The sequence below is a fragment of the Schistocerca gregaria genome, chromosome X (genome assembly GCF_023897955.1).
Source record: "Schistocerca gregaria isolate iqSchGreg1 chromosome X, iqSchGreg1.2, whole genome shotgun sequence".
NCBI classification, from domain to species: Eukaryota; Metazoa; Arthropoda; class Insecta; order Orthoptera; family Acrididae; genus Schistocerca; species Schistocerca gregaria.
Window position 1 is genome coordinate 526,534,550 of NC_064931.1, and position 15,617 is coordinate 526,550,166.

At 45.7% G+C, this 15,617-nt stretch overlaps 1 protein-coding gene across 1 annotated transcript in view; it reads right to left on the reverse strand.

Annotated features, from left to right (window-relative positions):
* Positions 1–2,188, reverse strand: part of LOC126297835 (cysteine dioxygenase type 1) — a 124,825-nt gene extending 122,637 nt beyond the window's left edge. Inside the window, exon 1 of the mRNA XM_049989085.1 lies at positions 1,879–2,188. Within this exon, the coding sequence (XP_049845042.1) occupies positions 1,879–2,102 (224 nt within the window). The 5' untranslated portion in view covers positions 2,103–2,188. The remainder of the gene's footprint in view (positions 1–1,878) is intronic.
* Between the last annotated feature and the right edge of the window lie 13,429 nt (positions 2,189–15,617).

Here is a 15,617-nt window from a genome sequence, read left to right on the forward strand (position 1 = left end):
TTGGAATACGTTCTCAGTTTCCGTGCCATTTCACTGCACCCTGTGATGCTCCAGTTTTCCGCACAGCAGCAAAACTGTCCCTGTAGGATACTTGGAACACGTACTTCCTGACAATGCGCCTCTCTAGTTACGCAATGGTTCTAGTGTGAAGCGACAATTGTGGCTCTAAGCACTATGAGACTTAGCATCTGACATCATCAGTCCCTTAGACTTAGAACTAATTACACCTAACTAACCTAAGGACATCACACACAGCCATGCCCGAAGCAGGATTCGAACCTGCGACCGTAGCAGCAGCGCGCTTCCGGACTGAAGCGTCTCGAACCGCTCGTCCACAGCAGCCGCGACAAGTGTAACTTATGAGACTTCCTGGCAGATTAAAACTGTGTGCCGGGCCGAGACTCGAACTCGGAACCTTTGCCTTTCGCGGGCAAGTGCTCTACTGACTGAGCTACCCAAGCAAGACTCAGGCCCCGTCTTCACAGCCTTAATTCCGCCAGTACCTCGTCTCCTACCTTCCAAACTTCACAGAAGCTCTCCTGCGAACCTGTCAGAACTAGCACTCCTGGAAGAAAGAATATTGCGGAGACATGGCTTAGCCAAAACCTGGGGGAGTTCGAGTCTCGGTCCGGCACACAGTTTTAATCTGCCAGGAAGTTTCATATCAGCGCACACTCCGCTGTAGAGTGAAAATTTCATTCAAGTGTAACTTACTTTATGAAATCCCTACTTATTTCTTGACTCATCTTGGAATGTATTCATCTTGAATTTTAAGAGTAAATCTTTACATAACGCAGAACATCTTTCCTGTTGTTCCATATACGTGATTATTGAACATTTATGTTACACACTCGCACTGAACAAAAAAAAAAACGTTTCAACCACAAAAGGCTAAAAGCCTCCTCGCTCTACTACGTGACGTCAGTGCATCTCCGTACACTTTTCTACTACCTACAAATTTTTTGTAGGTCTTTGGTATTATACGTGGAATAGGAAACACAGGTCTTTTCGTGAGTTCTTGAACTTAACGAGAGGGAATTTAGATCAGCAGTACGTCTGCGTAGAAAGATTCGTGTTTATATAGTGGCTACCCTCCCCTGTAGTCGGGGTCGTCAACAAAACCCCGTGAAGTTGCGCTCAACTCCCTGAAAATAATTAAAACTAGACGTAACAACACAACACTGAAACATTTGTTTGAATAAAACGGTTGTATATAACAGAGGTCTGAAGATGGAGGATTAATCTTCATTCCCAGCGGGGTCAGGGATTTTCTCTGCCTCGTGATGACTGTGTGTTGTGTGATGTTCTTAGGTTAGTTAGGTTTAAGTAGTTCTAAGTTCTAGGGGACTGATGACCTTATATGTTAAGTCCCATAGTGCTCAGAGCCATTTGAACCATTTTTGATTAATCTTCCAAAAGCTGTAGCCTTTAAAAAAGAAATAGTGACAGAGGTTTCCTATAATCGGTAACTGCCGCGGACAAATCAAGAACTGATGAACTTATGATATCAGTACGGTGTTGTGCCCCCCCCCCCCCCCCCAACGTATTGTCATCAAGAAATGAGTTCAAAATGGCTCTGAGCACTATGGGACGTAACTTCTGAGACCATCAGTCCCCTAGAACTTCGAACTACTTAAACCTAACTAACCTAAGAACATCACACACATCCACGCCCGAAGTAGGATTCGAACCTGCGACCGTAGCGGTCGTGCGGTTCAAGACTGTATCGCCTAGAACCGCTCGGCCACTCCGGCCGACCAAGAAATGGGTCGGTCTTCTAAACTACAATTCGACACTTGAGAGCACAGCGCAACCAGAAAGCTCGCAGCGTTCCCGCTATAGTAGGACAGTGTGAAGCGGAGAAAGCGTGGTACGCACCTGTAGCGGTCGAACTTGGCGAACTTCTTCCAGTGCGCGGGGTCGCTGCGGTAGGCCTCCATGAGGGCCTGTACGTGCTCCACGTTGACGGAGTCGTGCTGGAAGGCGGCGTGCAGCTGCTGCGCCAGCTCTTGCAGCGTGCCGGCGGCGGGCAGCGGCTGCGGCGCCTTGCGCCACTGCGCCACCACGTGCTGCTGCTGGTGTTGCCTCGCTACGCGCTCCATGCTGTGTGTCGCCCGGCCGCTAGTCGCCGCTGGCGAAACCGCGCCGCTCCCCCGCCACCACGCTCCGCGCTCTGCGATAAACCCGCTGGCCACTGACCTTCCTACGCTTTTGCATCCATTAGCAATACATTAATTTACGAAATGGCTTGCGAAAAGACGAACGTACGTCAGAACGAGCTATCTATCTGGAGCACACGTTTGCGCTCGAGGGTTTTTACATTTATTCGAAGGTACCGTCTCGTAGCATTTCTCAAGTAACTGGAAGCCCATGCCAGACTCGCGCTGTTCTGTACGCCTAAGGTATCCTTACACTCTACGATCCAGAGTGTACTTTCGGCACGCCAGCGCAGTTCCTGAGGAAACTTTTAACCATAATTGCTCATCTTATTAAAAAAAAAAATCCCCTCTGAGCATTATGGGACTCAACATCTGAGGTCATCAGTCCCCTAGAACTTAAGAACTACTTAAACCTAACTAACCTAAGGACATCACACACATCCATGCCCGAGGCAGGATTCCAACCTGCAACCGTAGCAGTCGCGCAGTTCCGGACTGAAGCGCATAGAACCGCTCTGCCACCGCACTTCTAATGTGATCTGCCTCCTACTACGCTGCCAGGTAAATATGCAACACCCTATAAGATAATATCATTTTGTTGACAAGTGAGGTGACAGGTGATTCATCACTGTAGGAGTATATACAGACCGAATGGAACACACATACCACATTAACCAGAGCCCAGACATTTGCGGCACAACGCAGTGTCGACGCAGGCGTATATCCTCGCATTGAAGCGCTCATAAAGGTACCGAATGGTATGCTGCGATAGGTTGTCCCAAGCATCATGCGCCTTTTACTGCAGTTCGGCAATGGTTCTTGCAGGCTCTGGAAAACCAGTAAGTCCCCACTTCATCATATCCTATAAGTGTCCGATTGGCGAGAGATCTAGTCATGTTGCCAGGCAGGGCAGTCGTACACCTCTAAGAGCATTTTGCGTAACAGCGGTCGTATATGAAAGTGCACTATCTTGTTGAAAAAGCACATCATCTTTCTCTCGTAGAAATGGCAGTAGCACGGGGATAACAGCCCGTGCAGTGTAGCAGCCACTGCTTACTTTATCCAGCAGAAACGCTCGAGGGCCGGCCGGTGTGGCCAAGCGGGTCTACGCGCTTCAGTCTGGAGTCGCGTGACTGCTACTGTTGCAGGTTCGAACCCTGCCTCGGGCATGGATGTGTGTGATGTCCTTAGGTTAGTTAGGTTTAAGTAGTTCTAAGTTCTAGGGTCCTGATGACTTCAGATGTTAAGTCCCATAGTGCTCAGAGCCATTTGAACCAAGAAACGCCAGATGTGACGGCGAGCTGTAACTGATGGCCACCCCACACCATAAAGTGTGGGATGGGACGTGCGTGCAGTGGACGAATGAACTCTGGAACTGGCAGCTCACTAGGTGTATGCCATACACATGTATGTCCATCCCTCGCACACAGACAGAAACTCACCACTGAAGACAACACAGCGCCTTTCCACTCTCCAGTCAACTCTCCCACGACACCTGAGTCCATGTTTGGCAGTGTTGTGGCGTCAGTGGTAGCCTGGCTAGAGGCACGCGTGACCTCAATCCTGCTGGAAACAGATGGCTCCCAATGCCCTACATGTGCCACATGTGCCAAGATTTAGTCCTTGGATGATGTTCGGTCAACCGCAGCTGCTCGCACAATGCGTCTGCACCACGCGGACGTCAAGAACCTGGTCTACAGGTGTGCGAATGCTCCACAGACCACTGCTGAAAGCAGTGATACATCACCGATACATACAAGCTCAACTTGTGTAGCAATCCGTCGATACGTTCATTCGTCTTCCTGCTGGCCTACAATGTGGCCTTGTTCAAATGACTGAAACTGTTCATCAGGAGCACGCACTCGTCAGCGGGTCATGACTGTGCCATATAATGAATGTTGCAAACACTGTTCACCTCTAAACTCAACAAAGTTACTGCCACCAGAGTCAACGCGAAGCGTGTACAGAGAGGCTTCCTGAGGGCCACCTGATCGCCGATGACCGTGATAAATGGATCACTAATGCTACAACCGCTTAGTGCCACTGAACACAGTCCTTGAGGGCGTTGCATTTTTTTCCGGCAGCGTATGTACTACCTGCACTTGTGAGCAGTCGCCAATATCATGTCTGCCAGTTCCATGTGGAATAATAGGCTTTCGTTATGCTGGCACATGCAAGGATAGAACTATAATATGAAAGCATTTCACAAACTTACTAAAACATAAACCAGTTCCGTTAGAACTAATGTATGCGCTGCACATATCCAGAAGCGTGAATACTGTTTACAGTAACACCACTAACAGATGTTTACTATGTGCTGTGTTCATGGAAAATGACAGAGAAATGTATTCTCATACGTTTGCTGCATTCTCCAGGTAGTTCATAATATCAAAGAGATTACACTACAAGAGATATGTTTCACAGCAGCAAAGACGAGAGCTCTTAAGGTACGTATTTTAGAGTCCATGTTCACTTGACTTTATTTCTTTTTTCATCGCTTACTGTCACCTCTCAATATATAGAATTCGCAACTTTTCTGAACTAAATGTTAAATGTAAACTATCACGACCAGAATTGTCACAGTTTACACAATATTCCAGGCTATTATGCCGCAGTCGAATGGATTTCACATTTTAACCCCACGTTTTGTCCCCCTCTGCGGAGACATTTTGAAGGGAGGTCAAGCTTCTTTGAGTGTCCGATCCGCACCTTGGCTCGCTAGTGAGTGCATATAAACTCCGTACTGGCAGCCGCAAGCAGATATCATGAAAGGCTATATAGAGACTATAAAGACTGTGCAACACTGAAGCATTTCATTGGGAAGGAGGAGGGAGTGAAATTGAATGACATTTGGATTCCTGTGCTGAAGAAGAAGTGTACCAGTCTTCCACCATAGGGTGACAGCGACAGCGGACGACGGCAATCGACAACGGCCAATTGCGCTCGGGTATTCAAAGCATATGACGTCACTCCACCGCGCAGGAGCTCGCGTACACGTAATTTAGCTGCAGTCAGTAGCGAGTCAGCGTGTGAATCGGACACTCAATGAAGCCACGATACCACTCAAATATGTCCTTCACAGAAAGGGGCGAAACGTTTGGTCAAAATGTGAAACCCATTCTACCACGGCATAGTAGCCTGGAACATTTTATAAACTGTGTAAGTAGGCTGTTTAGGTTTTTTTTATTGGTAACGCCACGTAGCGCTTTGTATGAAAATCACTGGCTGTGCTGTGTGCAGTCTGTGGCTGTTTTGCATTGTTGTCTGCCATTGTAGTGTTGGGAAGTTGGCTGTTAACAGCGCGTAGCGTTGCACAGTTGGAGGTGAGCCGCCAGCAGTGGTGGATGTGGGGAGAGAGATGGCGGAGTTTTGAAATTTATAAGACTGGATGTCATGAACTGCTATATATATTATGACTATTAAGGTAAATACATTGTTTGTTCTCTATCAAAAACTTTCATTTGCTAACTATGCCTGTCAGTAGTTAGTGCCTTCAATAGTTTGAATCTTTTATTTAGCTGGCAGTAATGGCGCTCGCTGTATTGCAGTAGTTCGAGTAAGGAAGATTTTTGGTGAGGTAAGTGATTTGTGCAAGGTATAGGTTAATGTCAGTCAGGGCCATTCTATTGTAGGGATTTTTGAAAGTCAGATTGCGTTGCGCTAAAAATACTGTGTGTCAGTTTAAGCACAGTCTTGTATAATTTTTCTAAGGGAACGTTTCAACTGTCACTTTCTTGAACACTTTGTATACTCTACAAGCCACTGTAAATTGCATGACGGATGTACTTCATTCGATATTAGCGGTTTTTTGTTCTATTTCATTCGTGTACTGAGTGAGGGAAAAATGACTGCCTATGAATCTGTGAATATCCTAGGCTCTATTGTCGGTCTAAAAATCACTACGCGAGATATTCGACGGTGACAGCAAAATTGTCTCACAGTCTTCCTCGAATACAGGTGCTCTAAATTTACTCAAAAGTGTTACACGAGAACTTCTTCCAAAGATTCCCACGTCATTTCCCGAGCACTTCTGTTATACTTTCATACGGCGTAAGGCTGGTGACGCGTGAGGGAAGAACAGGGAGACGTTTGCGTGGAAGCGTCGAGAGTGGTATCCTAAATGTGCTAGACGCTTTACGTTGGAATGCTTCTCGTTATGGAGGAAAAATACGGCGTAAAATACGTGTAGCGACATTCCTCAGACGTGAGGACGGACTCTTCTGCCGAAGACAAATACCGAAGCTAAAGACAATAGTGCGGGAAAAGCTTTAAGTTTTGAGGAAAAGCTCTATTAGAAATTGTGATGCCAAACGGAGATCCCGTAATTTAAATTTCTTGTAGAAAGTAAAATAAAAAATTTAGAATTTCGTAACAAGAGCTAAAATAAAGTAAAAACGGGGCTGGCTGGCTGTTCGAGAAAACGGTACCGCCGACCGATGAAGAAAGCTACTCGGAAAGTAGGATCTTCTGCGAGACCAAAAAATTCAAAGTCTGTTGCCTAGAACTCTGGTTTTCACTTCGTTGTTAAAATGGCATACAGAGAACGTTGTGTAAACGCCGTTTCCACTCACTTACTTCAGTTTTTTGGGAGAGATAGGGCCAGTGAAGAAATTTCGTACCTTTATTGCGTTCTTTGCTACACGTACACCGTTCGCGACGTGAGCTTAGTGACACATTACTCTTGCAGTGATCCCATAGTTTTGCCTTGTAATTAGTGTGTATAGAGAGATTAATTTTTTCGCCCTTAATTTGTTTATGAAACTAAGCCCTCACAACTTATGTTGTATGAGTTTCAAAGAACTTCTCTTGTCGATAATCTGTGCTAAAAACGCGTTTACTAAGTGTGCTGTTGCTTTTGTGTCGAATTTGAAGCCAAGGAGTTCAATACACGATGTGGAACTGTTACAATGAAGGTCATTGTGACCAAGTGTCTTTCCGAATTACTCTTGTGACGCAGCTTTCAGTTGGATGAAAAATAAAAAGAAGGGAACTCAAATTCTTTCTCAAAAATTGCAAACCAGCAGTTAGTTTCTGACGGTGTGCTGCGACAAGCGACAGGAAAGCATACTTCCAGTAAAGTGCACAAGTGGGCGATGCATACAAGCCAACACAAGAAAGTAACTTTGCTTTATCACATTCTGATATCGTATCTCCTCATTACAAAGAGGCAAATTAACACGATATTACTGCTTATTCTCTTCATTTAACAAATCACAGAGATAGTCATCAACGGATGAGCAGCCTTTAAAATTCCTTCCGTTTTTCAGAGCTACAACAAATAAAACAAGTAGAGTCCTGGATAGACACGATATTGAGTCCATTTTCCGGCCACCCCAGGAAGTTAAAGAGATTCTGCGCACAGTAAAAGTCAGCTTTGGTCTCAACGTTCCAGGAATTTTTAAAATTTCTTTCATTTGTCACTCAATAAGAACGGTTTCAAAACACTACACGCCGATGTCACATTAAATATCACGATTTCGATAAGTCTGTTGTTGCCGAACAAACACTAATGAACAAACCTATAATTATATTTATTGAAACGGTAATACTATCCTATGCATCTACCTACTGGGATTCTGTCTTCAATGAAGTTACTGAGATCCTGATCTGTGCAGTGTGATGTTACGTCGTGTGGAAGTCAGAATGTACAAGTGAGTGGTTGCAGTAAAGCGCCATATGTGGGTACCTGTTACCGCTGTTACACTTCAACTTTTCCATAGTTTCTTACCAAAAACGGAATTTCTTAAAGACCGACTGACCTTGTATTTCGATAAAGGCAGACGTGGTGGCTCTGAGCACTATGCGACTTAACTTCTGAGGTCATCAGTCGCCTAGAACTTAGAACTAATGAAACCTAACTAGCCTAAGGACATCACACACATCCATGCCCGGGCAGACGTGGTATATGATTATAGTCGTAATCAACCAATTTGTTCAAACTTAGTCGATTTATCTGCACAATTAATAATGATGTGCTAGTATTTGAAATTGACTGAAGAGAATTATAGTAAAAGATGGTGAGGTTTGATCCACGTAATTATTGATTTTCAGAGTTTAATTAACCCGTGTATTAATCCCTTTCTGTTATCTGAAACGACTTTTGTGGTTTGGTATTATTTGCCACCCACCCCCTGCATTAGGGCCTGCATCTTCGGAATTTGTTTTAACTGTTTTCTGCCACTACAGAGCGTGATAATTCGTCAGCCACAAGGCATAATAATATCTGCCCCCATTTTAATAATAATAATAATAATAATAATAATTGAGATTACTATCTTTGATTTAATTAAAGTTGAGGAAGATAGTTTAGCAACGACAACTTTATCCAGGGCAGCGACTGTACCCTTAGTGGTGAGCGGAAACGGGTGATTGATTCTGAAAGACAACTGAGAAGTAAGCTTCGTCATCCACCAATTAGCGAAATAAACATCACTTCCAGTGGTCTTCCATATTGACTTCGATATAATCTCCTTCAGCACATGGAAATTCCGAAACTGCTTGGCGTCTCCATCACACAGTTCGCCCAAATAAATAAAGTACAATTAACTCCTGATGATCAAGACAGAGGAAGTCGTTGAAAGTTTGCGACTGCATATAAATCTGCCGCGGTATGACCTCCGTGAAGTATTAATTCAACAATGTCACAGCGGTAACTAAGTTGTCAGATACCAGTCTCTTTCCTCATAAAATGGTTCCTTAAATTCATTCCAGCCAGAACCGAGTGGGAGATATACAGGCCACAGAAAATGATGAGAAAACTATAAACAATAAGGGACAACTGCAAACCTTGGTGTGCTCACAATTATTTCGTACAATGTTATGGAATGAAATTCTACTTTGGTCTTGAAAGGGTTAATATGTGAACACTAATACGAGTTTAAATGCGAACACACTGAAATGCGTCGGCCACTAGTGTGACGACAGGTTTCATAACTCGACACACATTAAGCTCACACACACATTAAAGACGAACGAGACTTACCTAATGGAAGAGATAACCAGTGTTTTGTAGCCCTGAAGTCGTGTTTCCCCATTATTCTACAGTTACTTACCTGGCAAGCACTCTTAATCCTCTCTTAGCTTCGTCCAGTAATCCTGCCAACATTTTCCAAAGAACTGTTTAAGTGTATCTTTCGCTCTGTGTTTTGCACGCACAAGTATTTGCGTAGAGATGTTTGCGAAGCATCCTTCAGCCAAGGAGGTTAGTCCTGAGCCGAAGTTGGCAATAAACGTAAGGGTGAAACTCTATGGGCGAGAACCGACTGGGGGAAGGAGGAACCCGCATCGTGTTAAGGGAGATACCTTTTTTGTTGGGAGCGTGCATGAGCGGACGCATGGGCACGCACTCCACACAGGATCCAGGAGGGGGTAGTATGTCTCCTCCATATATCTCAAGGTGTTATCCAAATATTTTAACAAGAATTTACTTTCCTTCTGCACAACAGAGGCGTTTTTGCTTATTATTTTCCCATAAACTGCCGATTTAATAGTTCTATGCACCTTCATTGAGCACTGAGCCACGTGGTCGTATCTCAGTTTCACTGCGCTATAAGATGAGTGACTGGTTTCATATTACTTCTGCCATTGTTTAAAATGCCACAGAAGTTTGCAGTAGTTACAAATTCACATTCATCGATGTGCTATCTCCGGCTATGTTGGATCAGCGTAGCTCTTGTCTGTACATCACCTTCTGTTTAGTATGCTCCACTACCCAAGTAGTACGATACTAGTAAGACGTCATTTCTGCAGTCAGTGTCGCGTAATTCAGAGTCGCAACTCGCTATCGTGTCTCATCCTTCTCTTCTACATTCAAACGTATTTTTTGCCGTTTGCGAGTGTTAATGGTATGATTTCTTTACATCGGTGTTGCGTTATTTGAATATATGTTCCTTGTTCAGTGTACCATAGTACTACAGTAAAAGGTTTGAGCTTTCATACAAGCCGACCGCGGTGGTCTAGCGGTTCTAGGCGCTCAGTCCGGAACCGCGCGACTACTACGGTCGCAGGTTCGAATCCTGCCTCGGGCATGGATGTGTGTGATGTCCTTAGGTTAGTTAGGTTTAAGTAGTTCTACGTTCTAGGGGACTGATGACCACAGATGTTAAGTCCCATAGTGCTCAGAGCCATTTGAACCATTTGAACCTTTCATACAATACATGTTATTACAACCTTCAATGGATTACTTGTCAATCACGTCCTATCCCAGCATCCAGAGAATGCTTAGCTGGTCTGTTCTGCTAATGAATGAGATGCTCAGAGGGCTGGAATATATGTGCTGCTAGCTTCCTACACCATTGCTTTAACCTGCAACTTACATAATGACCCCTTTGTCATTTTTTTTAAAGTTCCGTTCCTCAATCGTTAAAAAGATAACCCTTATAGGATCACTTGATTGTCTATCTGTCCGTTTGTTAAAAGACCTTTTTCTCATAAACCGGTAAAAGTATCAAGTTGAAATTCATGTCAACTACTAAGGTCTACGGTCACTTGACAGCGTAAAAAGTTTGAGCTTCTAAAACAACGCAATCAAAAGACACGGCCATTTATGTCACATATTTTGATACACGCAGACTGACTCATCAAAACCTGCATATGGCAGTAGTATCGTGTACACAAGGTATAAACGGGCAGTGCATTGGCGGAGCTGTCATATATACTCAAGGGATTCAAGTGAAAAGGTTTCCGACGTCAATATGGCTACACGACGGCAATTAATAAACTTTGAACGAGCAGTGGTAGTTAGCGCTAGACGCATGGGACATTCGATTAATCGTTAAGGAATTTGACATTCCGCGATGTACGGTGTCAAGAGTGTGTCAAAAACACCAGTTTTCAGAGATTACCTCTCACCACAGAAAATGTAGTGACCGACAACCTAAACTTAACGACCGAGAGAAGCGTCAGCGCTAAAAGACAAGCAACAATGCATGAAATAACGGCAGAAATCAATGTGGAATGTTCGACGAACGTATCTGTTATGAGAGCGCGGCGAAATTTGGCGACAGTGGGCTATGACAGCAGATGACCAGCGCGATTGCCTTTGCTAACAGCACGACATCGTCTGCAGCGCCTCTCCCAGACTCGGGACCACATCGGTTGGACCCTAGACGGCTGGGAAACCGTGGCCTGGTCAGGTGAGTCCCGTTTTCAGCTGGTAGGGTTCGAGTGTGGCGCAGACCCCACGAAGTTGTGGACCCAGGCTGTCAACAAGGTATATTCAAGCTGATGGTGGGTTCATACTGGTGTGAACTATACTCCTGGAAATGGAAAAAAGAACACATTGACACCGGTGTGTCAGACCCACCATACTTGCTCCGGACACTGCGAGAGGGCTGTACAAGCAATGATCACACGCACGGCACAGCGGACACACCAGGAACCGCGGTGTTGGCCGTCGAATGGCGCTAGCTGCGCAGCATTTGTGCACCGCCGCCATCAGTGTCAGCCAGTTTGCCGTGGCATACGGAGCTCCATCGCAGTCTTTAACACTGGTAGCATGCCGCGACAGCGTGGACGTGAACCGTATGTGCAGTTGACGGACTTTGAGCGAGGGCGTATAGTGGGCATGCGGGAGGCCGGGTGGACGTACCGCCGAATTGCTCAACACGTGGGGCGTGAGGTCTCCACAGTACATCGATGTTGTCGCCAGTGGTCGGCGGAAGGTGCACGTGCCCGTCGACCTGGGACCGGACCGCAGCGACGCACGGATGCACGCCAAGACCGTAGGATCCTACGCAGTGCCGTAGGGGACCGCACCGCCACTTCCCAGCAAATTAGGGACACTGTTGCTCCTGGGGTATCGGCGAGGACCATTCGCAACCGTCTCCATGAAGCTGGGCTACGGTCCCGCACACCGTTAGGCCGTCTTCTGCTCACGCCCCAACATCGTGCAGCCCGCCTCCAGTGGTGTCGCGACAGGCGTGAATGGAGGGACGAATGGAGACGTGTCGTCTTCAGCGATGAGAGTCGCTTCTGCCTTGGTGACAATGATGGTCGTATGCGTGTTTGGCGCCGTGCAGGTGAGCGCCACAATCAGGACTGCATACGACCGAGGCACACAGGGCCAACACCCGGCATCATGGTGTGGGGAGCGATCTCCTACACTGGCCGTACACCTCTGGTGATCGTCGAGGGGACACTGAATACTGCACGGAACATCCAAACCGTCATCGAACCCATCGTTCTACCATTCCTAGACCGGCAAGGGAACTTGCTGTTCCAACAGGACAATGCACGTCCGCATGTATCCCGTGCCACCCAACGTGCTCTAGAAGGTGTAAGTCAACTACCCTGGCCAGCAAGATCTCCGGATCTGTGCCCCATTGAGCATGTTTGGGACTGGATGAAGCGTCGTCTCACGCGGTCTGCACGTCCAGCACGAACGCTGGTCCAACTGAGGCGTCAGGTGGAAATGGCATGGCAAGCCGTTCCACAGGACTACATCCAGCATCTCTACGATCGTCTCCATGGGAGAATAGCAGCCTGCATTGCTGCGAAAGGTGGATATACACTGTACTAGTGCCGACATTGTGCATGCTCTGTTGCCTGTGTCTATGTGCCTGTGGTTCTGTCAGTGTGATCATGTGATGTATCTGACCCCAGGAATGTGTCAATAAAGTTTCCCCTTCCTGGGACAATGAATTCGCGGTGTTCTTATTTCAATTTCCAGGAGTGTATGATTACATGGCGATGGACTGTAACCTCTGGTCTAATTGAACCAATCATTGACTGGAAATTATTATGCTCGACTACTTTGAGACCATTTGCAGCCATTCATGTATGGAATTTTTATGGATGACAGGGCGTCATGTCACTGCGCCACAGTTGTTTGCTATTGGTTTGAAGAACATTTTGGGCAGTTCGAGTGAATTATTTAGATACCCAGACCGTTCGACATGAATCCCATCGAACATTTATGGGATATAGTCGAGAGGTCAGTTCGTGCACAAAATTCTGTACCGGCAATACTTTCACAATTATGGACGGCTATGGAAGTAGCATGGATCATTATTTATGCAGGCGACTTACAACGACTTGCTGAGTCTATGCTACGTCAAATTGCTGCACTACACTGGGCAAAAGAGGCCCGACACGATATTGGGATGTATCCCATGACGTTTGTCACCTGTGTATATACGTAATAAAGTTTGTACAGAACCCACAGAGCGCGAGTTCTATTCGACCGTCTCTCTTTTTTTTTTATTTTTTCTTCAGTTGCTGCGTAGCTTGCTTATGATTCTTGCCTGCCAGATTCTCTTCCTATTTTTATGTACAGAGTGGTCAGAGTCTGAAAAGCTTGTAAGGGTGTTACAAGGTAGGTTAGGCTGAGAAAAAATTGTTAATGAAGAATTCCATACGTTGCGCCGTTCCCGAGTTAGTTAGAATTGAAGTTAGCCATCAGGCTGCTGCGTGTACAAATTCAATCGTCTACCCAGATATAATTACTGTCAATTGTTCTAAAAAATGGTTCAAATGGCTCTGAGCTCTATGGGACTTGACATCTATGCTCATCAGTCCCCTAGAACTTAGAACTACTTAAACCTAACTAACCTAAGGACAATACACATCACGCAGTCATCACGAGGCAGAGAAAATCCCTGACCCCACTGGGAATCGAACCCGGAAGTGTGAAGCGAGAGCGCTACCGCACGACCACAAGCTGCCGACGACAATTGTTCTCATAGCGTAGATGATAGCGTACGAGACTGCTCAGCCTTTGGCTAGGGTTCGACCCTTATTACCGTTCCATGTGCAAGGTTTGTATCGCCCTCATGTTCAGTTTCAGTGAACCAAACAAAGAACACATTTGGCGACACTACGACTGGCCGGTCGCTTGAATTTGCGCTCGAAACGGCCTGATTGGCTAACTTCAGTATTAATTAACTCGGAAATGGCACAACGTATGGAATTTTGTTCTTAACAATTATTTTTTAGCATAACCTACCCTGCAACAATCTTACAACCTTTTCAGATTGTTTCTGACCGCCTTGTATGTGGAGTAAGATAGGCTAGTTGCATAAATGACTCTCCTTTCCAAGCAAACGAAGTAGACTACTTGCGAGACTAGTGAAAGAGCGTTGGAACGATCGCTTAGCATCGACGTTGCTCCGAAAACGACTAAGTAGCTAGCTACAACTGTCCACTCTCTTGTTTTGCCTCGTTTTTCAGTGTTAGTGATAGATACCGCTCATAATCTCGTGGTGACGGCTTACATTGATTGTGAACGTATAGTAACGTTTATATTCCTGAAAAGAGAAATTCTTGTGGCAGGTACGGCATTCGTATCCTCCCGCAGCTGTTCAAAGACCAGAATGGCAGAATATTCTTACAGAAAAATCTGTGTAAGTAATACGAGGGTGAGTCAAATGCAAACCTTAGATTTGTAATAACAAATGAAAATTTCGCGCTGTTATTCTGTAAGTTGGTGAGCGTGCTGCAAACAGCGTGCAGAATGGCCTGTAGGTGGCAGCATAGTGCAGATGCAGACATACCGTCGCAGTATCAGTATAAAGATGGCCTCCATACTTGCGACATGCGCCAGGGAAGAACAGCGTTCTGTAATTCGGTTTTTGAGTAGTAAAGGTGTGAAAACTATTGAAATTCATCGACAATTGAAGGTTCAGTACGGTGATGCATGTTTGTCACAGCAGCAAGTATACGAAAGGAGTAGGAAGTTCGCAAATGGTGTGACTTCAGTGGAAGATGCTCCTCGTCCAGGTCAGGCACAACGAGTTGTGACTCCACAGAACATTGCAGAAATTGGAGCCACATTGAAGGAAAACCGCCGAATGGCACTGAATGACATTGCAGCTGTGCATGATGTGTTAGAGTTTTACAAAATGTCTGCAAGATGGGTGCTACGGCAGCTCACTCCCGAAATGAGAGAACGACGTGTTGATGCTTGTGAAGAACTTCTTCAGTGCTTTGAACGAGAAGGTGATGGCTTCCTTGCAAGAATCGTTACTGGGGACTAAACCTGTGTTCACTTTCACCAACCGGAAACGAAGAGAGCGAGCAAGGAATGGCGCCATTCCTCATCACGGCCGACTTCCTTCCCCATCCTTCCGTACACCGATGATACCGATGACCATGCTGTCTGGTCTCCTTCCACAAACAACCAACCAACCTGCAATCAAATCAAGGCGACGTGGATTGCTGTCAGCAGGTGTCCTTTTGCAACATGACAATGCAAGGCCCCAAACTACCTGTACATCAGTTGCAACAATCAAAGACCTGCATTTTGAGTGTCTTCCTCATCCACCATTCTCACCAGACCTTGCCCCATATGTTTGGACCACTCAAAGACGCAATGGGAGGAAAGAAGCTCCGTTCTGATGAAGAGGTACGCCACATGGTACATGAGTGGTTGCACGAACTACCAAAATAATTTTTTCTTAAAGGAATTTGTGCACTTTGTAAGCGCTGGAGGACTTGCATTGAGCGTGGGGGAGTTTATGT